Source organism: Pan paniscus, chromosome 16, assembly GCF_029289425.2.
Source record: "Pan paniscus chromosome 16, NHGRI_mPanPan1-v2.0_pri, whole genome shotgun sequence".
Taxonomy (NCBI): domain Eukaryota; kingdom Metazoa; phylum Chordata; class Mammalia; order Primates; family Hominidae; genus Pan; species Pan paniscus.
The window spans coordinates 71,779,134-71,806,271 of record NC_073265.2 but is presented as its reverse complement, the minus strand read 5'-3'; the positions used below and the strand labels follow the sequence as shown (position 1 = coordinate 71,806,271).

General features: G+C 38.2%; 1 protein-coding gene across 1 annotated transcript in view; it reads left to right on the top strand.

The window, feature by feature from the left end:
* The window catches only part of LOC100996215 (elongation factor-like GTPase 1), a 90,908-nt gene that overhangs the window by 8,301 nt on the left and 55,469 nt on the right, over positions 1-27,138 (top strand). Inside the window, exons 3-8 of the mRNA XM_055098550.2 lie at positions 1,660-1,744; positions 13,444-13,577; positions 16,018-16,234; positions 23,384-23,531; positions 24,248-24,384; positions 24,995-25,117. Coding sequence (XP_054954525.2) covers positions 1,660-1,744; positions 13,444-13,577; positions 16,018-16,234; positions 23,384-23,531; positions 24,248-24,384; positions 24,995-25,117 — 844 coding nt within the window. The remainder of the gene's footprint in view (positions 1-1,659; positions 1,745-13,443; positions 13,578-16,017; positions 16,235-23,383; positions 23,532-24,247; positions 24,385-24,994; positions 25,118-27,138) is intronic.

Here is a 27,138-nt window from a genome sequence, read left to right as displayed (position 1 = left end):
TTGTGTTGTTATTTATGTATTACACATGTTTCATACCAACTCAGGGCTTAAAAGCGTACATTATAGAAGACTGACAAGGGACTGAGACTTTTTGAAGGAAGGACTGATGGAGAGGTTGGAGAGGTGAAGGGAAACCAGCAGTGGGATCTGAGGAGAGATGGAGGTAAATTAAGAGGTTTCAGACTCTTGGAAGAATTTCACATATGCATGTAACACACATGCATACAAAGGGTAACTGTCATGCTGCACTGGAATCAAGAAAAATGAGGATTGAGAATGATTATTGCATTTGGCCAGAGGTCATTGATAGCTTTTAGGACTTTGATTTTGCCAGAGCTGTGGAAATGGAAGCCTTTCTGAAAATTTCAGAATTAATGTGGATGAATAAATGTGGCAGTTCATATCAACAGATAATTCTTGGTGCTTTTGAACGAAAGAAAGGAGAAAATAGGTTAAGAATTTTTCAAAAGTTTGACAGTGGAGAGAATGGAGGAAGGGTAAGGGAAAATCATTCTGGAGAAAGGAGGAGGAGGTTAGTCTGGTGCTTAGGGCTAAGGAGTTGGAAAGGGATGGGATCTTTATTTAAATGCAACCACTGTCAGTACTGATGTACTGCAAGGCCTAGAAAATGAGATGTAGACACTCATTGGTGGGTATCACTGGGAAAATTATCAATTAAATGGTCATATTACAAATATTTTCTACTGTATTCTTTTTTAAAAGAAGATATATTCAAAATCTGTTAATTTGGGAAAGGGGTAAAGACACTTCTCTTGCCTCTAGAGACCTCTGTTTCAGTCTCTGCTCAGAATTTGTCAAACAGCTTATAAATAGGAAAAGAATGGCTGTGTTATTGATGTTTAGAAAGAATTCCCCCAAATGCTACTGTCTGTAAGTTGTTCTTGACCTGCCCCATCATTCATGGCTAATAGTTGGATGAGCAACACTCTGGGGAGGGTATGCAGTAGTTGAATACATTTATGGGTTCCTAGTGGTAATGTTTTTCATTTGTCATGTTCCCTTCCCGCCAACTAACTTCACTTCTCCATCCCCTCATCATCTTTAAAAAAAGAGGGCCAGGCGAGGTGGCTAATGCCTGTAATGCCAGTACTTTGGGAGACTGAGGTGGGTGGATCACCTGAGGTCAGGAGTTCAAGACCAGCCTGACCAACACGGTGAAACCCCGTCTCTACTAAAAATACAAAAATTAGCCAGGTGTAGTGGCACATGCCTGTAATCTCTGCTACTTGGGAGGCTGAGGCAGGAGAATCACTTGAACCTGGGAAGCAGAGTTTGCAGTGAGCCAAGATTGTGCTACTGCACTCCAGTCTGGGCAACAGAATAAGACTCTGTCTCAAAAAAAATAAAATAAAAAATAAAAAATAAAAAAAAAGAGGCGCTGTATAGTTTAAAATTTAAGTATTGCCTGGGCATGGTGGTTCACATCTGTTATCTCAGCTCTTTGGGAGGCCAAGGTGGGAGGATCACTTGAGGCTAGGAGTTCGAGACTAGTGTGGGCCACATAGCGAGACCCCGTCGCTACAAAAATAAATAAAAATAAAAAATTTAAGTATTTAAAACAAAAATCTAAATTAGCAAATTTTAATGTTACATTTTAATTCTTTGGGAAGTGAAGATGCATATGTTGCATTTTTCCAGTTAAGGTACATGGACAGCAGAGAAGATGAACAGATCCGAGGGATCACTATGAAATCCAGTGCCATTTCCCTACATTATGCAACAGGTAAATCAGTCTGTGTTTTAAAGAAACACAGCTTTGCATCTTTCATGTCCTCCTCTGTCTTTCTGAATTAATTGCATGCCTCAGTTTCTTTGCTTATATTCCACATATTTTATTCTGGCTTCTCCACATGATCTGTTGTCAGAGTCAGGCTGTCCAGGCTTGGATGCAGATGGAAACCTCTGACTGGTTTGAGGGCAGAAGAACTGGCAATTCACACCTGCCCCCTCCACCAGGTGATTATATGGATTCCTTCACAAGGAAAGTCAGGAGCCCTAGGACTTTAGCTGGTTCAGCCTTACTATTCTGCCTCATGGCCTGGCCTGCATGTTAGATTTGGAGTAGATTAAAGGTAGACTGCCGTGATCAGTACCAGCTTGCTATCCTCAAATGAGGATGCTACTTTGATAGTAACACTTCTAGGAATTTATCTGACAGAAATAGTCATGTAAGTATATGAGATACATGTCACTGATATTCACTAAAAAGTTTGTATTCGTGAAAAAAATACCAACAACCTGAATGTCAATAGGAGAATGGTTCAATAAACTGATACATCCAAGCGGTGAAATACTGTGCAGCTGTTAAAACAAATGTTTAATATATATGTTATTGTATAGGGGAAAATGGTATGTTCAGAGACAGAAAACAAATTGCAGAGTATTTTTGTAAGATATGAATGTGTTTGGATAATAAAAATATATTATATATGCAGATAAAGGTGTCTGGAAGGATACATACCAAACCCTTAACAGTAGCTCTCTGCAGGGGCTATGATTATGGAAAACTTGCACTTTTCAAAATATTTATTTTTGTGGTATTTGAAAATTTTACACAAAATGTATATTTTTGTAATTAGAAGAAAATAATAAAGATAAATTTTATTTCCCTAATGGACTTACCTGTGGTTCATCCTTCACAAGTGTCATATCTTTGGCACTGCCACCAAAAGATGTACTCTGTGGGGCATGGCTGTTGTACCAAACCAGTTTTGAAGCTCTTAGGCACATGAATTCTCAATGCTTAATGTTTAAAGTAACACTTCATTTTTTAAAAAAAACAATTCTCACATTTTAAAGGGTATGTTCTCATCCTGTGATCCAGAGAATGGGGTTGAGGGTCTATTCATCTCTTATCTCATTTTATAGACTTCAAGAGATTTGAAGGCTGCCTTCTTCCTTACTCAGATTATTAGTGTGCTTTTATTTGAAGATTCCTCTGGTGTCAGTTTTAGTTTTTCTGCTCTATACTTTGTCTGTAGTCCCCCTCTCCTGACCCCTTTAACCACTTTATTAAGGTTTAATTTATATACCATAAAATTCACCTGTTCCAATTCACATTTGTCTTTCTGGTGTAGTATTGTAGGAGAATTTGCTATAGGACCCTGGGAATTGAGTGGTCTGAACTCTGTTTGGTTGAGCTCTGTGACCTTGGCTGCTCACAGATTATTTTAGGTACCCTTTTTTTTTTTTTTTTTTTGAGACAGAGTCTCGCTCTGTTGCCCAGGCTGGAGTGCAGTGGTGCAGTCTTGGCTCACTGCAACCTCTGCCTCCCAGATTCACACCATTCTCCTGCCTCAGCCTCCCAAACAGCTGGGACTACAGGCACCCGCCACCACGCCTGGCTAATTTTTTTTTTTTTTTTTGTATTTTTAGTAGTGTTGGGGTTTCACCATGTTAGCCAGGATGGTCTCGATCTCCTGACCTCATGATCCACCCGCCTCGGCCTCCCAAAGTGCTGGGATTACAGGCGTGAGCCACCGCGCCCGGCTCACTTTTTTTTTTTTTTTTTTGCTCTGTCACCTAGGCTGGAATGCAGTGGCGCAGTCTGCACGCTAAAGCCTCTGCCTCCTGGGTTCCAGTGATTCTCCTGCCTCAGCCTCCTGGGTAGCTGGGATTACAGGTGCATGCCACCACGCCTAGCTAATTTTTGTATTTTTAGTAGAGATGGGGTTTCACCATGTTGTCCACGCTGGTCTCGAACTCCTGACCTCAGGTGATCTGCCCGCCTTGGCCTCCCAAAGTGCTGGGATTACAGTCGGGAGCCACTGCACCTGGCCAGGTATGCTTTCTTGATTGCACAGACCAGAGACAAGCTAGCTTGGGTTGGGGTGAGATAGATTATTGAAAGCATATGTGTGAAATGATATTGGAAATAATATTCATGAAAACGGAAAAACGGGAGTCTTATTGGAGTGATGTCTCATAAAAATTGGAGCCAGATTTTCATTCTGGATCCAAGATAGCTCTAGAGACCACATCAGTAAAAGTTTATGGATCCTTCCTCTGGAACTCCACTGTTGTCCTTGGATTTGGGTGTCTGTTTGTATCTCCACTATTATCCTGTATGTCTTTTCTCTGTCTCATAGCTTTTGCCTACTGTCATGTCTTCATCTTTGTACATTCACCTTGCCCTGACTTCTTACCCTGTTATCCTGTCTGTTTTCACCTTATTTCTGTTGCCTACTGCTTCAGTCTCTTGTGTTTCTGAGCACACGGGCTCAAGAGCAGGATGCGGCTCTGCTTATCTTTTCATGCCAGCCCATCACAGAGGTTGCACCTATGGATTGGCTGCGCTTGGGTTGGTTAGTCACCTCCTAATCCAATCAGTGGTGATTGGAGTGGAGTCACAAAGTGTCAAACATGTTTCTTGTGAGCATGGGATTACTGCCTAGAAGGGAATTTGGGCTGAGCAGTCAGCACACCTGACAGTGCAGAGCCTTATGGGGATAGAAGTTAGGAATGTTGACTGGGACATATCCTCTCGGAGCACCTGAGAGATGAGATATGTTTTTATCTGTATCTTAGTACTGATTCTCCAGAATGGGGTATTTCCTGTTCTGAAGGTGGGACGTCTGAAGGGGAACCTAGATGGGAGAAAAAGAGGGAAACCTGATGATTGAAGAAACTCCACAGGTGACTTTTATTTATACCATGCCTTCCCCTCCTTCTCACCCACTTTGAATCCCCTCTTATTTGAGAATCTGTGTACTAAATGCAAGTTAAACTCTTTCTCTGGTTCTCTTAATTTAACGAGCTTTCAAAAGTATTTTCAAATATTTATTTGGGTTGAAATATAGGGTCTTATTCTAGTTTAAGGTAAACAGATAAATCCTGCACATTATAGAAGTGATGTTGAAAACCATCAAGGTCATAAACTATCTCAGCATTTTCCAGGAACCTAATTATTCTTTGAGAAAATGGAACCTCTATTATCTTGACGTTTGTGAGCAAAATTTGCTACAAATGTTGGGATCATATTATTAAATCTTGTTATTTGCCTGTTTCTTACCTCTCTTTGTGTCCCACCCACAAGAATACCACACATTTATCTTGTTAGGAAGTATTCCTAACAATATACGTTCTGTAAAATATCCTAAGGGGATGTAATGTCTTTGAATCCTTTAGCCTAGAATCGAGATATAGAAGACAGAAATAGATTCACATGGGTTAATAATTTGAAATTCATCAAAAGGAATACTGCTGTCATTTCTACTGTATAGCCATTTTTTATACCTGAGCAAATACTGCTGTTGCTGAACTTTTGAAGTTTTTATCTAATTCATCTTTTAAAATATTTTAAATAAATTTACAAGTTTATATACATACATACACACGTGTATATATATATAGCATATATAGTATATATTGTGTATATGTATATCTATTTCAATTTATATATATACACACATATATTTCAATTTTTTTGTAGAGATGGGATCTTGCTATGTTGCCCAGACTGGTCTCAACCTCCTGGATGCAAGCCTTGTACCCATTTCCTAAAGTTTTGGGATTACAAGTGTGAGCCACCATACCTGGCCCAAGTTCATATTTACTATAGAAAATTTAGTATGTGTTATAGAATATACAGTAAAACACAAAAATGGAATAGAAATCACTGTCAGTTTACCGCCAGTTATTTTATATTTTCAATTTTTATATTTAATGCAAGTTGTATGTGTATGCACACACTGTGAGGTAAATATCTGACTTTATTTCCCCCCCCCCAATAGCTTACTTATTCTAACACCTGTCAGATGTGATTATTAAGTACAATATTATTGCTGACATGGTGTTGACACCTCTGCATAAGTGAGGCAGTTTGGGTGGGGCTGTTAAGGACTAGAGAGTGAATTATGCCCACTCATGGAATACCTCCCCCAATTCCTGGATAAAGGCCAGTATCATTCAGCTCCACTTGATTGATTGATACCCTGTGGGAATTTTTTTTTTTTCAAGAAAAGTTGGCATCAAGATTTTTGGTAAAATCTTCCAAATTTCAAAATGACGGCAACTTATTTAAAAATTGTAAAACACCATGTAGAACACACTGCAGTGGGCTTTAGCTTATGAGCTTTTAGTTAGTAACCTTAGGCATATAGTCTAGCTAATAGACTAGTGGTACACTTGGGATTCACCCAAGAGTCAGCCATATGCAGTGAGGATGTCCTCCAAACAGGGAGACCAAGGATATAGCAGTCTTCTGCAAAGAGGTCCATATGCAAGTTGATCACTTTGTAAATACCTCTGTTAGGGTTAGTGGTTGTGGGCAGAAGGAGGATTTACGCATGTGTTGATTTCAGCTCTGTGGCTCTCTGGTTTTATACTCCAAAGACTAGGCCATGGAGACACTGACTCATGCCATCTAATTACAGACAAGGCCAGCATGTAGCAGAAAGTCATCTCTTATTCAGAGGCAGTAGCTTCCCTTTCCTTCTGGCTGTGTGAACGTTTACCCATGGTCCTAACTTGCCTTATTCTTTCCAGAATGAGGCTGGGAGGGAAGAGTTCCATTACCCCTCATTTGACTGAAGGGTAGATTTTGTTCTCGTCAGACAGCGAATGCTTTACTTTGTGAAGTATTCAGTTGATGCCAGGCGTAAGAAACTAGGTACACGATAGTTCACTTCTGAGCTAGGTGTCCCATATGCCTGATTTTGTTTTATCTTCACAGCAACTCTGTGATGGGTATTACTCTGATTTTACACATGTGCAAAAATGGAGTTCAGAGAGGTGAAGACACTTTCCCAAGGACAGAGTAATTTCTAGCATGTGGTAGTAGTCCTAGAACCCACATTTCCAGCGTACTCACTTGGACCATTAGTCTCTTGGAAGTCAGGCCACAACTAAAGGAAATTCCTCCTGAGGCTTGAGTATCTCCTTTCCACTAGGGATTGCTATGGACGTCTTGTGGCCAACACTACCTACATCCCTATGGTCTTCAGTCACTGCCCACGATGCAAGCCACATGATCTGGCCTCTCTTATAGTCTCTTCCCCATGTTTCTCTGTGATTCTGTCAGCCTCTTTCAATCTCCCATTATTCCCCTCCCTACCAAAACTTACTGTGAAAACATTCCAAGGGAAACAAACATCGCTACATCCTCAATGTCTTTTTATTGACGTTTCCCCCTTCTGCCTGGCTGTCTTCTGATGACATTGCCTGCCTTGTACCTTTTCCAAGTGAATGCTACTCCTTCGTTCATGTTCCATGTATCTCTGGGTTAGGATATGGGATTGCCATTCTTTTTGTTCCCAGATCTGATTACAAAAGTTAATTCTTCTACCCTTGTTTTCAAACTTCTCCTTTCAAGACTCAGACCATCCAATTATTCACCTTTCCAGTCATTGTCAGCTCCTGGTGATGTTTCCTGTTCATTAGTGACTTTGGCACCCAGCCTCATAATTGTTCTTTTCACCTGAATCTTCTAAGGTGGCTTTTACCATCCCTGAGAATGGCTTCTTCAACAGCTTATCCTCTCAACAACATTGGTTCTCCACTTCACCTACCCGTTGTCATGACTACTTTCTGGATTTTAGCATCACCTTGAGCTATTCATCTTTGACATTTCAAATTTAAATACTTCCTTCTCTACAATCTTTGATTCTCCCAGCTTTCTTTCTTTCACCTGACTAATGAGGTACCCATTCTTTGACTTCATAATGTTCTCTAGTTTTTTGACTCCCATCAGCCTCTTTCTTCATTCACTTCCTGCGTCATACAGCCCAGATTTGTCATTTCACTGACAGTCTTCCCAGCATCTTCAGTCTCTTTGGTTCTTGACTTTCTGTCATATTTTTCCCAATAAAACTTTAACCCTTGATAAAGTTAATTCTCTACACGTCTTCATCCTTGTATTTGGGCTAGGTTCTCAAGTGGTCCTCCAGACTGCTGGCAGATTTCCCATCTCTCTCTCTATTAGGTCTTGCTTACTCTTCCCAGCAGCTATTTTAAACCTTCTGGTCTCCTTCAGCCTACCTGTCATCCCCTCCTCCACAATCTCAGCAGACATTCTTAATTTCTATTTCACAGAAAAGAGAAGAATTCTCACCTGCTTGCCACTGTACCTCAAAACGTAATGGTATGGGCATTTTTGTTTGCCTCCTGTCACTGGCAAAAACCTGTGCTCTGGACTTATCTTCTGTTTATCATCTTTTCTTCAGTATCTTCCACCTGTCCCTCTGTACTGGCTTGTAACCATCAGCTTTTAATCATGCTCAAGTCTGTCTTGTCTTAAAAAATACATAAATCCTTCTTTCAGCCCCACATTCCTCTGCGTGTTTCCTCTTCCCGCTTCTTAGTCAAAGTTATGCTACAATTACTCTCCCAATTACTCTGATGATATGACCCGCACCTTATACTAATGACGTGCATTAGCAGTGTGAAATTGATCCTTGATCTATGACTCTCCAGGGTGATGCTAGGCATAGAGATATTATAAGTAAGCATCAACCTTTTTTTTACTCCAGGGTTTCTTATTCTGGTTCTTATTCTTATACCCTTCCAAGCAAAACTGCCAATGATCAAAGGAATCAAGACAATGTGGATGTGTAATTATTAGATTTACTATCTACACAGCAGGCCTTCAAAGGTGGAGAAGTTCTCAGTGATGTCAGAGTTCAGGGTGTGGCCACAGTACTGGGTGGCAGATGTGGACTGGCATCATACTGAGAAAAACCAAAAGCGGGTGAGGCCAAATGTAATCAGAAGTGGTCTGTACGTGGTCTAGTTTCATGTTGGAGGAAGGTCTGGAGAGGTCTTCGGGTTGGGTTTGTGCAGCAAAAGAAAACTTAATCAGTTTGCTATTCATAGTTGTTTCTAGATCATTTTTCCTCTCATTTTCCTAACCCCTGTCACTTTTTTTTTTTTTTTGAGACAAGAGTCTCATTCTATCACCCAGGCTGGAGTGCAGTGGTGATCATAGCTCACTGCAGCCCAGAACTCCTAGGCTCAAGCAGTCCTCCTGCCTCAGCCTCCCGAGTAGCTAAGACTACAGGCATGTGCCACCATGCCTGGCTAATTTTTTAAATTTCTTGTAGAGATGATGGTCTTGTTATGTTGTCCAGGCTGGTCTTGGCTCAAGTGATCCTCCTGTTTTGGCCTTCCAAAGCACTTGGATTATAGGTGTGAGCCACTGTGCCTGACCCCATCTCAGTTTTGACACATACCATCAGAGTCAACCACCCTTCACCTCTCCTTGTGGCAGCCTTCTCATAAAGATAGTTATCCTGTTACCTGTATCAGCTTTATAGTTGTGCTTTACAATTCTGTCAAATAAGCCATATTAGTTGATTTATAACTTACAAAGTTATACATTGATTTAAAATGTAAAAACATAGTATTAAGATATAAAAGGTAACCAGGTTCAGTGGCTCACATCTGTAATCTCAGCACTTTGGGAGACCGAGGCAGAAGGATCACTTAAGAACAGGAGTTTGAGACCTGCCGGGGCAGCACAGTGAAACCCCATCTCTACAAAAAATAAAATAAAAATTACCCTTGTTTGCCTGCAGTCCCTGCTACTCTGGAGGCTGAGGCAGGAGGATCGCTTGAGCCCAGGAGTTTGAGGCTGCAGTGAGCTATGATTGTGCCACTGCATCCAGCCTGAATGTTACAGTGAAACCCCGTATCTTAAAAAAAATAAAAAAATAAAAAATGGTATTTCCTGTGGAGGGAGACTTTTGGTTATAGTTGGTGTACAACTTATGTATATAATAGTTATAAGTTCATACATAAGGAATTTAGGAACATGTCTTCATATAACTCAGGTTCTGCCTGTATTTCTGTTATTTTTGTTGTCAGGCAAAATACTCTACCAATACACTGAAACATAAAGGACACTTTCAGGAGGTTCAGATCTTCATCCATAACTTCAGTGTTTCTTTTTTATTTTATGGAAAGTTTTCTCTTGTCAGGTTTCTATGTATGCTTTAGTGAACATTTCCAGTGTTTTGGAAGTTGAACACTAAACTCCTTACATGAAGTTTTACTGAATACAGAGATGTTTTGGCAGGTCCTAGTGACAAATGTGCACCTTCTGTGAGACAATTATCCATGGCACTTTAAAATCATGGGCAAGGGAGCAATTCTTTTCCCATAACTCCCTATTAGCAGCAGAAATTGTCTGGAAGATGTCTCCCATAATTAACTTCAGGTCTTCCAATTTTTTTTTCAGTTCCCTGGAATATAAAAAGATTGAATTGTTGCTTGACTGATTAGATCTGTGCCTTGAAATGAAGCCGTTTAGTTTGGAATGCCTGGGAAGTAAAGCAGCAGCATTCTGTCCCTGAATGCTATTGCAGGGATTAGTTCAATATGTAGCTTCAGGACTTTGTTACAAATCAGAAAGATCATTTAGCATGCTTAAAAATTTTTGTCTCCTGAAAAGTGTTATGCATTTTCTACTTTTTAAATAATTTCCACTAGCAATAATAATAATATCTAGCATGATAAGCCCTGTAATTGTTTTTATGTATTTTTTAATTTGATCACACATACACAAAAGTGGTAAATGGCATTTTTTAAAGAGACATAATGTGGCTGAAGTCACAGCAGAAGAGCTGTGCTTGTGGACTTTTTTTCTCTAATGGATATGGGACTTCTTTCCCCAACCTTTGAAATTTAGGTTAAAGTTGTTTGGAAAGCATTAAGATGAAAAAGGCATTGAAAGAGGAATTGGGAGGCCTGGCTCAGAGCCAAGCCTTTGTCAGCTGTGTAACTGACCATGGCATTTCCGCTTTCTCACCATTGAATACATTTGAGAAACTCCAGGTTAAACAGAGTTGGACAGACTTCTCACAGGGCTTCTCTGAACCTTTAGTATGTATGTGTGATGTGAGCTCCAAGGCTGGCTGTATTTGTCAGCTGTATTATTTGATCAGACACTTAGTTTTGAGGATGTAGATTTTCAGGTGGAAACACTTGGTGTATCATTAGCTTTCAGTTCCTCTCTAGATCTGAACCTGCCTTTCCTGAATGAATTTCAAAGAATCTGGAAATGGATGTGTACTTAGGGGAGCATAGATAGGTAGATAGGTATTCGTTTTTCTGAGTATTCCCTAAAAGGTCTAACTCCAATAAAAGGTAAGAGCACTGTTGTATAGGAGGCCTGAAATTTCTGTACAAGTGCATTTTTAGACTCTGTAAAGAACTTGACTGGAGACCCAGTCTCTGAAACTTCAGTATCAGGTCCCGGTCGTATCACAAAGGATGGAAAAGTGCTTGAAGTTCTCCCACTCTAAAGTCTGGAGTTTAGCCAAATGAACAGGCAAGCGTTGTTTCCCCAGTTGCAAAGTATGAAAGAATCTAAGACCCAAGAAGTGACTAAGATGGTTAGATAGCCCTGGGTGTATTTCTGGCTTGCTTCTTTTGGGACCTTGGGTCAGTCTCTTACCTTTTGAGGGCGTTAGCATGTTTTTCTATGGAATAAAGGCTTAGGCTGAGAAAATGCTGAGTGATTCTAAGAATCTCACAGCTTTAATTTTGTATGATAGGACCCTAGACCACTACTAGACATGCTCCTTTTTCTCTGGTGTACTTGGCTGAGATCATGATACTTATCGAAAATGTTGACTAGGAGAACTGGTGTGAGATCTGCCAGTGAAAGGCTCGATTGAGGTCCAGTGGGCCATTGCTCCAGGGCTCTGGTTATTTGACTTCTTGGATTTTCACTGGAGATCTCCATGGTCTTCTCTGGTTGGAGCCTTCTCTGGTGGTTTCAGCAGAGCAATGGTTGCTCATAAAGCAGTTTGCATGAAAAGACCAGGAGGCAGCAGGGAGGAGTGGTACTGAAGAAGGCAGTCTGTTGCTAACTGATGGCAGTCTTTCCCACTGAGCCTCAGTACACTTGGGAATGCTTCAACCAGTGTTTTAGGAATTCATTAGCAGTGGAATCTTGGCATGTGAGGTGAAAGTTACTGCCTTCTGAGTGTAGTGGTTAGAGGTATGGTCTTTGGAATTAAGTGGATTTGAACTTATGCTCTATCATTTTGAATTGTGTGATCTTAGTCAACCTCAGAATTGGATTCTAGCTGGATGTCCTTGAGAAAAATACTTAACTTTTCTGTGCCTGCTATATAAAATTGGGCTAATAGTTGTAACTACTACAGGGGATTGTTGTAAGTAAACATCAGATAATTTCTGTATTATGCTTAGAACAATGCCAGCCATGAATAGGCAGTCCACAGATGTTAAGCACTGGTTGTGGTTATTGTTGTGGTGGTGTTTATCATCAGTATCACCTAGGGCACAAGCGAAGTCATTAAAATTATATTGGGGGAAAATCCTTTAAATGGCCCATAAATTGCAGGTTGAGCATCCCAAATCTGAAAATCCAAAATCTGAAATGCTCCAAAATTCAAAACTCTTCAAATACCAACATGGCACAAAAAGAAAATGCTCATTGGAGCATTTTGGATTTCAGATAAAGGATACTCAACCCTGTAGTCATTCTTGAGCGCATTCAAGTTGATAAACACTGAGTTAAGGGGAGGAGCAAAAGTAAAGTATATGTTTGAGCATTCTAATAGTTATTCTGCCTTTAAAAGAGAATTATATCAAATTTATCAATAATGGGGAATGAGTATAGAATTCTAAAGTATTAACTAATTTTCTGCATGGTATACTAAGTTATGTTTAATGATAACTCTCTATAACCTAAGATGATCTTTTTTTTTCTTGTTTGCCTGGGACTAAGGGCTTTGATTGGATGTAGGAATTTCAGTGCTAAAACCAGACAACTCAGGATGTGCCATCACCCTACTATAAGTTTAATACATTTGTCTGTTGAGACTATTGAAGGAGATATTAATGGGAGAGCACATAGTGCACTGCTTGGCACATAGTAACTGCTCCTTAAGTTGTGGTAGAATTGAGTCTAAATCTTTTGTAGCATTAAGTCTAAATCTACATATTTTGTAGAACTGAGTCTAAATCTAAATCTTGATTGAGCCGATTCTTACACTGCTCTTTGATAAATTGTAGGGAAGAACTTGGCCAACTGCTTTGTTGTTCCTTTGAACAGCTTTTACTGTCAGGTTCTTGGGCATTGATTTCTTTCAGTTTCAATTTCCTAAACTGTAAAAGGAGAATAGTAATATGTATCTCACAGGGATATTGTAAGGATTCAATAATATGTGATTAGCACATTAAAAGTGAGTATCACAGTGGCCGGCTCCTACTAAGCTCTTAAGTGGTAACTATTAGAATAATAAAGTCCTTTAACATTTTATATAGATGCTATTTGGAATCAGTAGTCCCATCAGTGGGAAAAGTTGGAATGATAGCTCTTGACTGAGTGTTTGACTCCTTTAGCTCTGCTCAGTTTTTTCTTAGAAGCTTTCAGCTTTCTTATTCTAGAATGCCTGAGGAAGAACATTGTGTACCTGCACAACTGAAAATGTGTGTTTACAAATTGTATTTTAGGTAATGAGGAGTACCTGATTAATCTGATAGACTCTCCAGGGCACGTGGACTTTTCCTCAGACGTATCAACCGCTGTTCGCATTTGTGATGGATGCATCATTGTGGTAGATGCTGTGGAAGGAGTCTGTCCACAGGTAATGGATTGTGATGAGAAAATACTTAAATGGTTAAGGGTGAGGAAAGAGGGGGAACTGACTGACTTTAGGCATTTCACTGACAATCACAACATTGGTTTTATATTTCACATTTGGTAACGTTCCAGTCTGTGAAGGAGTTAAATCACCAGAGTTCTGAAGGGATCTTAGAGATGATGACTTTAATTTAACATACTTTGTTTTTGTTTTTGTTTTGAGACAGAGTCTTGCTCTGTCACCCAGGCTTTAGTGCAGTGGTGCGATCTCAGTTTACCGCAACCTCCGCCTCCTGGGTTCAAGTGATTTTTATGCCTCAACCTCCACATAAACTGGCATTACAGGCATGTGTCATCATGCCTGGCTAATTTCTGTATTTTTAGTAGAGACGGGATTTCGCCATGTTGGTCAGGCTAGTCTTGAACTCCTGGCCTCAAGCGATCCACCTGCCTCAGCCTCCCAGAGTGCTGAGATACAGGTGTGAGCCACCATGCCCAGCCTTATTTATCCTTCTTAACTGTCAGTTGCATAAAGGCAATGATGATTTCTTGTCTATAGTCCTTTGCTACTGTGCTGTATACATACTTTGTGAATGCCTATTGAATACCTTTGTGTGGCTGGCATAGTCTAGAGTGGTTATTAATCAAGATTTTCTAATGTGCTCTAATTATTTCAAATCATGAGTTTTACATTTTTCTTTCTGTTTTTATTAGACACAGGCAGTTCTGTGACAAGCTTGGCTTGAAAACATCCATCCAGTTTTAGTGATTAATAAGATAGATCACTTGATAGTGGAACTGAAATTTACCCCACAAGAGGCCTATTCTCACCTTAAGAGTATTTTAGAACAGGTATTTTAATTTTTAGTATCTAAAAAATTTAGCCTCGAAGAAGAGTTGTAAGGAAGTTACTGAGCTGGGTATGAACCATTGCTACAGAAAAGTGAACTTTTCCACTTCAGATTCATACATGTTGGTGTTATTCTACAACAGAGGCAACAGAATAAGCATGTTCTCAGTAGTCCCTTCCATCTCTTGGAAGCACCCATCATATAAAGCTTGGACAACAGGCTGTCTTGTTTAAAACATTGTATCTTGGTTCCAAAATGAAGCAATATTAAGATCTTATTACCTGTCTATAGTATTTTATTACCTGTTGTTAGAGGAAATTTTACCCAAGCATTCATTCATTTATTTATTCAGCAAATATTTCATAGATATACGTTGAATAAATGAATTATCGAATGTCCATTGTGCACTAGGGATTGTGAATGTAAAATGGACAGGTCAGAATCCCTATTTTCAAGGAGCTCACAGTATAGTAGGGGAGACAAACAAAGAGCTATTTGGAGAACAATGAGATAAGCCCTGGGTGTGATATGACAGCATAGATAAGGGCCATCTAATCCAGTCTGGGTCAAGAGGGAAGAATGAGTTAGAAATCGTAGAATGGAAACCTTGAGATGGAAGTAAAGTAGGTGTTTGCCAGGTAGGCAGTTAGGAAAAGGACATTCAAAAGAGGAAGAATATGACAGGCAAAGTCATAAAGGCAAGAAAAAGCACAGTACAATGTTTCATTTAAGGAGCTACAAATTGTTTTATAGCTGATTAATTAGATCATGTTAAACAGTGACAAGAGATGGGAAAAAGGATATGGATTTAGACGTTGATGAACCTTGTATGCCATGCATAGGAGTTTGAAATTTCTTCCTCAAGACAGTGGAAAGCATTGATGAGAGCAACTTGAGTATATTTATTTGCTAAAGGCAGGAAACAATAAAAGTAGAACAGTGAAAAAGAATGATGGATGGATATCATTCCCTGTAGAAATAGGAACAGGTAAAATAACTCCTGCCCTGCATTGGCAGGAGAAAGGTCGGTGGTATTTGCAGACATAAGTGAGCTTGTAGATTGGGATGTGGGGCACTTGAAGGAAATCTGAGTAATAGCTTCCATTTTCTCTCTGAGGTAGGACATAAGATTACTGCCTATTTGGGAGTGAAAGTAGTTGAGGATTAGGAGTTGGGAAGAGGGCCTGAAGAGAGTAGTGCACATTTCAGACAACCGATGTGAGAGATGGGCAAGGCAGTGGACTAAGGTTACAAACTAGGATTGTGGGGTTGGAAATCATGAGTACTTTGTGATACTAGGCCTCAGTACTGAAAAACAAATTAAGGATATGACACACTAACATTTACATTAAACTAATAATAATAATCACAAAATAACCCTCCAAAAACCTTATAATTTAGTTATGCTGAGTTTAGGAAGGATGGATACATCTAAGTTATTCACTGATTGTGAATGTCACCTCCATTCGTGTATGCTTAATGAGCCCAAACTGACTGATGATTCTAGCCCTAACACAGGTTAAACAGTGTTTCTCCTGCCGTGAGCATGCTAAGCATCTGAATGACGCTCTGCCACTTCACCATCTCTCCTAGATTAATGCGCTCACAGGAACTCTTTTTACTTCTAAAGTCCTAGAAGAAAGAGCAGAGAGGGAGACTGAATCCCAAGCAAATCCAAATTCTGAACAAGGAGAGCAAGTATATGACTGGAGCACTGGCTTGGAGGACACAGATGATTCTCACCTTTACTTCTCTCCAGAACAGGGAAATGTGGTGTTTACCAGTGCAATAGATGGGTGGGGCTTTGGGTAAGTCTGTTGGAATCTGATTAAATCTCTTTGCAGATTTTATATGCAATTGGTTTTTTTTAGTGAAACTTTTTATTTTGAGATCACTATAGATTCACCTACAGTTGTAAGAGATAATACAGAGAGTTCTCTGGTGCCCTTTACCCAACTGCCTCCTATCCATGATAACATCTTGTAGAACTGTAGTACAATAACCAAGCAGGACTTTGCCATTTGCCATCAATATACAAAACATTTCTATCACCGCAAGGCTCCCTCACGTTGCCCTTATATTGCCACAGCTACTTCCTTCCCACCCTGAAACCCTTTTTAACCCCTGACAACCATTTATCTTATCTCCAAATTTCTCATTTCAAGGGTATTACAGAAATGGAATCAAAACAGTATATTATAGACATGGAACCAAAAAAATACATAATATTTTTTGGATTGACTTTTTTCACTTAGCGTGATTCTCTAGAGACTTATCCAAGTTATTGCATGCATTAATACTGTAGTTGGTTCCTTTCTGTTGCTCAGTAGTATTCCATGGTGTGGATGTACCCCAGTTTAACTACTCACCCATTAAAGGACATCTGGTGTTTTTTTTTTTTTCCTTTTTGGGCCATTATGAGTAAAGCTGCTGTAAACATTCGTATGTAGGTGTTTGTGTGAACATAAGTTTCATTTCTCTTGAATAAATGCCCAGGAGTGCAGTTGCTGGGTCATATGGTAGTTGTATGTTTAGTTTTTAAAGAAACTACCAAACTGTTTCCAGACGGACTGTACCATTTTATATTCTCACCAGCAATGCATGCGTGAGTGATCCAGTTTCTCCAAATGTTCACGTTTGGTGTTGTCACTGTTTTCATTTTAGCAGTTCTGTTGGGTGTGTACTAATATGATATTGTGGTTTTAATTTGCGTTTTCCTAACAGCTGGTTTACCTTGAACATCTTTTCATGTGTTGATTTGTCATCTATAGGTCCTCTTGGGTGAAAAGTCTTTTCACATCCTTTCCCATTTTCTTATTGTGTTTTTTTGGTATTCCTGGGTTTTGAGAGATTTTTTCTATTCTAAACACTAGTCCTTTGTGCTTTGCAAATATTTTCTCCCAGTCTATAGTTTGACTTCATATACTCTAACAGTGTCTTTCAAAGTGAGCAAAGTTTTTTTGTTTGTTTGTTTGTTTTGGTTTTTGTTTTTTGAGACAGAGTCTTGCCCTGTTGCCCAGGCTGGAGTGCAGTGATGCAATCTTGGCTCACTGCAACCTCCGCCTCCCAGGTTCAAGCGATTCTCCTGCCTCAGCCTCCTGAGTAGCTGGGACTACAGGTGTGCACCACCATTCCCCACTAATTTTTGTGTTTCTTTTAGTAGAGACGAGGTTTCACCATGTTGGCCAGACTTGTCTCGAACTCCTGACCTCAGGTGATCCTCCTGCCTCAGCCTCCCAAAGTGCTGGGATTACAGGCATGAGCCACCGCGCCCAGCCATCAAAGTGAGCAAAGTTTTTAATTTGGCTGAAGTTTCCTTTATCATCTTTTCTTTTTATGGATCTTGATTTTAGAGTCAAGTTGAAGAACTCTTTGCCTAGCTCTAGATCCTAAAAACTGTCTCTCATTTTTTTCTAAAAGTTTTAGTTTTACCTTTTACATTTAAGTCCATGACCCATTTTGAGTTAACTTTTGTATAAAGTGTGAGGCTTGTGTTGAGGTTTTCTTTTGTGGGGGGAGAGGGCCTATGGATTTCCATTTACTCTAGAACCCTTTGTTGAAAAGGTTATCTCTTCTCCATAGAATTGCTTTTGTGCTTTTGTCAAAATGCACAATTTTTTGCTGGGCATACCTGTGTGGGTCTGCTTCTGAGTGTTTTGTTCTGTTCCATTAATCTGTGTGTCTGTCTTTCCAACAGTACCACATAATTTTGGTTAGTGTAGCTACATAATAAGTCTTGAAATCAGGTAGATTATTTCTGTCCACAATATTTTTATTTTTCAAAATTACTTTTGCTGTTCAAGGCCTTTGCCTTTCCATGTAAATTTTATAGTAATCTTACCTATATCTGAAAAAACATTTTGCTAGGATTTTGACGGAAATTGCTTGGTAAACCTGTTAATTTGGAGAGAATTTTGATATATTTGCTAAGTTGAATCTTTTCTATTCCATGAACACTATGCCTCTCCATTTATTTAAAATTTTTAAAAATTCTTTTATGAGCATTTTATAGTTTTCAGCATATAAGTGCTATGCATGTTGAGTTAGATTTACACTTAATTTTTCATTTTTCTGAAATGATTATAAATGATATTTTTAATTTTGGTGTTGACACATTCATCTAGTATATAGAAATACAATTAATTTTTGTATGTTGATCTTGTATACTGTCACCTTGCTGAACTCACTTGAAGTCCTTTGTAGATACTTTGGAATTTGCTACGAGACAATCATGTCTGCAAACAGGAATTGTTGTATTTTTTTCCTTTTCTATCTGCACGCTGTTTTCCCTTTTGCTGATTGCACTGGCTAGAATTTCCAGCACTATATGACTGACATTGATGAGAGCGGACATCTTTGCCTTGTTTTCGGTCTTAGGAGGAAAGCATTAAGCCTTTCACCATTAGAAATAATGTTAGGGCTGCAGGCTGTTTTTAGATGTCCTTTATCAAGTTGAGGAAGTCCCCTAATATTCTTATTTTTTTGAAAGTCATTATTATGAATGTGTCAAGTTTTGCCACATACCTTTTCTGTATTAATACATTTGTATGATTTTTCTTCTTTAGCTTGTTAATATGGTATATTACATTGATTGATGTTTTTTAATATTGAGCCAGTCTTGCATTTCTTTATAGATTTTGTATACAATTGATTTTTAACTTTAACTTTATTCTTGAATAAATTCAAATGTATACCACAAAAGTATCCCACTGTATTCCTTAGATCAGTTTATTTCCTGTTAGTTTTTGTTTATCTTCTTAAAGTTATTTATACATAGATGAACAACTATATTTATATCAACTTTGATACCAACAGTAGCAAAAGTTAGTCTAGCTTTATTGAGGATGTACGTATGCTAAATATTGAGTTAGTCACTTTATTTAAATTATTTCACCAAAAACTCTGACAACACTCCTTTGAAACAGATATTAGTATTTATTATCTAAGTCTCAAGAACATTAAGTAACTTTTGTTCAACATCACTCAGCTGCTAAGAGGCAGAGTTGATATTAAGATTAAAGTCTGCCTGAGTCTGAAGCCTGTGTTTTCTTGACATGGTTCTTCTCTGGGGTCTTCCCTATGGGGTATAAGGATCCTTATTTCTTCTTATTGCCTCTCCCGAATTTGTACATGCTGAGGCCGTGTTAACAGTGACCTTGGATTTCAGAATGGAGTAGATAATTGATCACATTTTTCAACTACAACAATTTCTGACTTGTGGAATCAAAAAATCCAAATGTAGTTAAAAGATTATTACTTTGAGATAAATGTCTGTGGTTTGGATAAATAATAGTGGGACCATAATGACCTTTACTTTAGTTGGGGCTTGATATTGCATGTAATTTGCAGGGATCATAGAACTAGAAATGATGCAGTAAGAGAAAACAGAGTCTCTTCATGAAATTTATATCAGTATGACTTAGAATTGGAAAGAAAGAAAGGATCAGGAGCTGACTAGAATGCAAGGCTTGGGAGTAGCCTAACAAATCTCTGGCTTCATTTTTTAAAATGTATTTTCCTTTTTACAGGAACTTGTTCTCCAATTTCCCTTTGACCAGATTTTGTCTTGGGCAGGGCAGTGTAATATAATATCATAATTTTCTGTTTGTAATAAATTATAGATATCTTAGTCCATTTGATGCCCAAAAGATCATACTAGAGCTAAATAAATTGAAGTAGTGCATATATGATGAAAATAGAAATTGTGAACCTGCTGAGAATTTGCACTTTCATATATTGTTGATGAGTTGTCATTATCACCTTTCTAGGCCTCAGTTTACTTATTGGAAAAAACAAGAATATTGGGCTAAGATGATTTCAAGACTTTCTTCAGATTCATTCACAGTGATTCATTCAATCGTATAATAGGGTCATACTTGTTGATTTCCTGATTTGTGAGCATTCTGCTAGTAAGCCACAAGGTGGGAGGCTTGTCCCTTTCTTACAGTGATTTTCATAAGTAATTTAATGTTTTATGTTAATTTTAGTCTAAATCACACAAACTGGGGGAGGTTTATTGTGGAAGGAAAAGGAATGGGGAGGAAGTTGAATGGATAGAATAAGGGTAATTTACATAGCCCTTACTTTTGACATTTTTAGATACTATCAGCCAATAAATGAATGTTCCCCTGTATTAGACAAGGTCAGATTTAGAGATTGGCTAGTGTCTGTTCTCAACAAGTTGATATGTGAATCTATGGGAAAGTAGTGGTGGAAATGAAAGCACCAGAGACTTTTTTTGCTTCCCATTTTCCTCTAAAATGTCAGTGAATAGGCCAAGTTGACAGCTGCATGTGTCACAAAAGGTGGATAATGAGCACATTCCAGAATTTGCAAGATGGTTCTATAAACTCTGCAGTGGGAAAGGATTAAGAAGTGTGACTAGAGGCTGAACCTAGGTCTTCTCCCGAAATCTATCCTGTTAATTGATGTTAATCTGGGAGAGTCTGCGCTGAAAAGCAGAAGCACATTGACTTGGATGGGTAGCATCAAGAATCCAAGTTCTTGTTTTAGATACATAGAACTGAGTCCTCAACCTTATAGAAGAGGGACAGGAGAGAAGAGACAATGAAAAGCCCTTTGTATTAAATGTACTTGTCTTTGTATAACTGTGTCTTAGAATTCTGTAGTTAACATTAATCCACTGGGTAGCTTGGAGGGCAAAAGGGTTTGTGGCTCAGTAATTTCATACTTGACTGAGTTGTCATTCAGCAAGATAGGCAACAAATAGATCAGTAGTCTTGGAATATAAATCTTTCTGCAGGTCTCTTAGAATCTTGTTTGCAGTTACTCTGTAGAGGAAATGAATTAAAATAGAATTCAAGAATGGAGAAGTGCTAGAAATTGTCAGTGTTTAAAAATTGTAACTAATTAATGACAAAAATAAATAAAAGCATTAGCAGTAATGTGGAATGGGTTGATGTTAAGCAAATTTTGTGGTAACTATGGGATAAAAAAGAATGAAAAGGACAAGAAACAAGATTTTGAAAGATTTGTGTACCCGTATGTGTACACATGTGTGAATATTTTATATGATGGACCAGAAAAGCCTAGCTTAAGCAAATGGGCAAGTGTCTTACTATAATTTATGATTTTGATAGAGGTTTTGGGAGTGTTTATTTATAAAAATCTTTAAGTTTACCACTTCCAGAATTAAGAGCAGGATATTTATCTGACATGTCATTGTAAAATATAAAAGAATGTGTAGTACAGTCTGGTAACACAAATCAATATTTTAAAAAAATCCTGGAAGAAAAGAAACCACACTAGAAATCTAACTGATCAAAACAGTTGTACCAATAAATGATTGTACCAATAAATGTATGAAATCCCCAGTAAGGAGATATTTTTTAGAAAGGAAATTTTATTAAAAAAATAAATCCAGAAGTTTGCTAAATAAAAGAGATAAACATAAAGCATAATGGACAGAAGCTACATACAAAGCTTTGGCTCAGATATGTCAACCAAATATGAATGAAAAGAGAGGTTTGGCAATATTAACAATAAAATAACATTTATTGTAAATGAATTATGGCATAAGGATCATTTTCATACAGATAATTGACACATTTACTAGTGAAGAGATTAACTATCAATTATCTGTCACCATAAAGAGATGTCTCTTCTAGACATTCCTGTATGGTTCACACTGTCCTTTTAGTCTCAGCTGAGGCCTTATCTCACTGCATGCTGGTCATCGTGCAGTGTAGATTGGGAGAGGTGGGTGCTCCCTGAAACCCCTTCTTCTATAGATAGAGGTGGTGTAGGAATGCTGTCATATACCCTCAAAGGATACTTTTCTTGGAGCTTTATTTTTTAACGTAAAAACCAGGATTTCATAAATTTATTCTCATTGAAAATCATAATATACATTGCTTTTGAGAAAGTATTCACAAGTATAAAGCCACAGCAAACAAAAAAATCGAAGCCAGCACTGCTAGTAGATGTTTGTAATTTCTTTCATTCTTTTTACATAGATATATACATCCCTCAGTTGAAATTATGCTGTTTATACAATGTAGCTGCCTTTTTGCTTTTGTCATATCCTGAACATCTTCCCTTGCCATTAAAAGCTTTTTTATAAACAATATATTTTAAAGGGAGTGAATATAGCTAAGTGGGAAAGAGCATGCCTTGAGAGTTGACTCTGTGTTTGAATTTTAGCTCCACCACTTATTGGCTCTATGACTTTTATCTCAGTTATTTCATCTGTAAAATTGAGATAATAGCACTTATCTCATAGGATAGTTATGATTCTATGAAATAATTCAGTAAGCACCCTGTTATTTTATTTTGTGAGAGCACTATCATTTATGTAATCATTCTGAAGATTGGAAATAGTTTTTTTCAAATGCTTTGATATTGTAAGTAGGGTTACAATAGACGTCTTTGTGCAAAAGTTTTATGTCTTCATGTTGCTTTTTTTTAAACTGAGCATTCTAAGCCAATGACTTTTAATTTCTTAATACTGTTGCCAGTAGTTCTTCAGAAAGGAGGTATCAATTTATTAATATATCCCACCTCATGTATATGGGAGAGTATACCCCTCAAGGTGCTCTTGCTATTAACTTTTTGCATAGTTTGGTAAGAGAAATGATGGGGTTTTTTGGGTTTTCAAAATTTTCCTATCCTTGCGAACTTTTAGAAATATATTTAAGAATGCTTTATGTTTCTTCTAATGTAATTTTAGACTGAAGTCCATGGAAAGAGGCTACATGTGCAGAGTGAAGTTTTAGCTCTTGGCTTGTGTGCTGTGTGTATTTGTTTGATGGCAGCCATGGTAATATGACCCACAAATGGTCATATCACTTGTAAAGTCTATGATTCCCAGAGGAAAGAACAGTGGATTATTATTAATTGTGGATTATTGGCGGTTTAGTGCATTCTTATAACTACTTTCATCTACTTTATTTTTGAATAAATATTTTCAAGTAGAAATGAAACATATTGATAATAAAAGCGTGTCAAGAAGGAATATACAAATGCCTATTAAATGTTCAGGAACTTAAGCCCGTATGTTCTTTTGTACAGGCCAAAGGAAAGAAACTTTTATTTGTACAGTTGATCCTGGAAAATCTATGGAGTTTGTATGATGCTGTCTTGAAAAAGTAAGACTCTTTTAACATTGTTTACCTTTAGGCATCTTTAGGCAGTATAATTTGTCTCACTTTGCAGTTTGATGAGTCATACTTCAGAAAGCTGAGATGGACTGAGAAAGTGAACAGAGCTTCTACAGATGAGTTGATTACAGGGCTTGGAAGCAATTTAAAGAAGTCTATGTAACCCAGCTAAAGGGCGATATTGGAGGGACAGGATAGCAATATTTTATGGAGTGCTGAGGAGAAGAGATAAAAGGATGGAAAGAAACATTGGGCTTTTGTTTATCCAAACCCAGGTTTAAAAAATAGTTATTAAAGTAGAAAAGGTGCTTGATAGCTAGAATCATTAATGGGGAACTTGGGAAATAACTTGTCTGATACAAGTTTGCTTTAGTGCATTTATTTTCTAAGTTAATCCTGAGGTGGAATAATGACTTGTTGGCACTTATTTGTCAGGCTGCTTTACCACTTGATATAGCTTGCTTGAGGAGATTGTGGAGAAGTACTTCCTGGGAAATCTTAAAGAAGGATTCACTTGAAAGTGTAAGAGTAGAGCTTGAGGAGGCTTTTTCTGTGGCAGGATTCCCTTCAATCATTTTTAGCTTTTTTTGAAAAAGTAACACATTATGGTAAAAATATGCCAAATAATGTTGGGTTCCTTTTTCCCACTGCGTGTTTATATATGCATATGACTTTTTCCCCCTCCAATATTGTATTTACTGTAGGGACAAAGACAAAATTGATAAAATAGTGACTTCTTTAGGATTAAAAATTGGAGCCTGGGAGGCACGACATTCAGACCCTAAAGTTCAGATCAACGCCATTTGCAGTCTGTGGCTACCCATATCCCATGCTGCTCTTGGTATCCTTTATTCTAATTGTTTTTAATGAAATAGTTTTGATAAAGCTAGAAAAAACAATGCATTATGGCAACCAAGAAATTCTCTGGAAATGACATTCAATCCAAAATAAGTCTTCTCTGCTTATTTAGTGTTCTACCATGAAACTGTATTACTTTGATAATTAATACACTAATACTAATTTGTTTTAACATTACTAATGAACTTCTTTAGAAAGACAGTTCTTTTGTGTTTGTTTAGTAATCTGTAAAAATAGAAATGTTTACACTGAGATTTAAATATAAGTAGATGATTTAGATGTTTGTGTTAGATAACTTTCATTTCAAGGTCACCTGTAGCCAACCTGCTAAGCTCTGTTCTCATTTGTTCCATGGGCCTCAGTGTTAAAGTACCTGTTCAATGAGGATCCTTTCTGAGCTTTAAGGAGTTTGTGAACTCCCTGAAATTGTATGCATGTTTTGAGATGTGATGCATAAAGCAGTGTTGCCATATAACACATGCATTTTCTGTATGGACAGACTTTGTTACCTCCATATTTAGAGCATACAGTGAATCTTCGCCTTGGTGGGAGGCACTGGCTCAAGGTTTTCAGTCCTTAACAACAGACTTCAGCTATGGTATGTCAGAAACTTCCTTGTCCCCTTGATATTACAGCCCAGAGAATGGAGAGACTGATGTGCACAGGATCACAAACTTTTGACTCTCTTCCACCAGAAACTCAAGCACTGAAAGCAGGTGAGGAAAGATGGACCTGTTGGAATATACCATGTCATTGACTGTCCTCCATCCTGGCTGCTCTAGGCCAATTTGCTGAATGCTGGTTTGCTAAATGGCCAATTTGCCAAATGTCCACTTCCACAGATGAACAGTTTCACAAATGACCATTTCACCAGTTTTGCCTCCCACCCTCACCCCAAAGATTTTCTTGTTACAGCCATTTTGCTCAGCCAGTAGGGTGAGACCAGCGACTTCTTGTACACATGCTCATCATGAGAAAAGAAGCTCCCATTCTGGGCTTTGTACGTTCCATGAAATTTGCCTCTATGTATTTTCTTATCTCTAATTCTTTTCTTCCAGTTCTATTGCTTTTGTAACCCTACCCCCAAACCACTACACTGTTGTTCTTGGCATCACTATTGACTTTTGGTTCATTAAATCTAATGGCCAGTTTTCAGTCTTCATAGGACTAGATCTGTCACTAGCATTTGACACAGTTGATCACTCCTCCTCCTTGAAACACTTTCTTCCCTTGACTTCTAGGCTTCCATTGCTTCCGTTACCTTGCTTCTGCTTTTCTTCATGTCTCCCTGGCTGCTTATCCTTAATAATCTCTTTTTGTGATTCCTCCTCATTTCCCTGGCTTTTTAACTTTGGGGTGCCCCAACAAGGTTCAAGTCTTTGATCCTCATCTGTTTTACCTGCAGTCCCTCTTTTGATAATCTCATCCAATCTCAAGACTTTAAATGACAACTACATACTCATAATTCCTACAGCTATGTATCTTGAGAGCATGTCTGTTTTCTGGACTCTGGACTGATATCTAGAACTCCCTCTACACTGTGTTGTCTAAGAAGCATCTCAACTGAACATATCCCCAACTGGACTAGTCATTTCCATCTCATTTAGGGGGACCTCAATCTTTTCATTTACTCAGTCTAAAAACCTTGGAGTCATCTATGGCCCTTATATTTATCTCACATTCCAACATCCAGTTCATCACCAAATCCTGTTTATTCTTCCTCTTAAATACAGAATTCAACTATTTCCCAATGTTTTCACTTCTGCCTCCCTGGGCCAAGAAACCACCATCTCTCACCTGGTTATTTTAATTGTTTAACAACTAGTATCCCGGCCGGGCTGGGCACAGTGGCCCACGCCTGTAATCCCAGTACTTTGGGAGGCTGAGGCTGGTGGATCATGAGGTCAAGAGCTCGAGACCATCCTGGCCAACATGGTGAAACCCCGACTCTACTAAAAATACAAAAATTAGCTGGGTGTGGTGGTACATGCTTGTAGTCCCAGCTACTCGGGAGGCTGAGGCGGAAGAATCACTTGAACCTGGGAGGCAGAGGTTGCAGTGAGCCGAGATCACACCATTGCACTCCAGCCTGGGTGACAGAGTGAGACTCTGTGTCAAAAAACAAACAAACAGCGACAACAACAACAAAAAACAACTAGTATCCCTGCTTCTTGATTCCAGTTAGTGTTTTCTCAATATTGCAGACAAAACAGAGCGATCCTCTTAAGATATAAGTCAGGGCATGTCATTCTGTTCCTCATTCAAAGCTTCCACTGGCAAGACTTCTGATACATGTTTGATTCTTACTTCCTGTGGTTTTCTTTTTTCTTGTTTATATTTCACTGTTGAATTCTTTGTATACAAATTATTTTAATGTGAGGTGATGGAATTGTTTTTAAAAATTTCATTAATCAATGGTTTTTTACCTCCAATATAGGTTAAGGAAAATGTTCATATGTTAATATGAAATTGTGTTAAAATTTATGTATTTAGGGATAATTGGCATTTTAATAGTATTGAATCTTAATTTATTTCTAAGAATTTGTTAATATCATAATACAGTATTTTTGTCCATTTTATTTTCTAACTTGTTATTGTGGGGGATTGGAAAAGCTATTGATTTTTATATATCGTGATAACAAACTACCTTGTTGATTGTTGGCCTTTGGTAACATTCCTCAATTCTATTTTCTATACTTGATACAGTGAAAAATGTATTAGTGCTTATGGTAGGTGG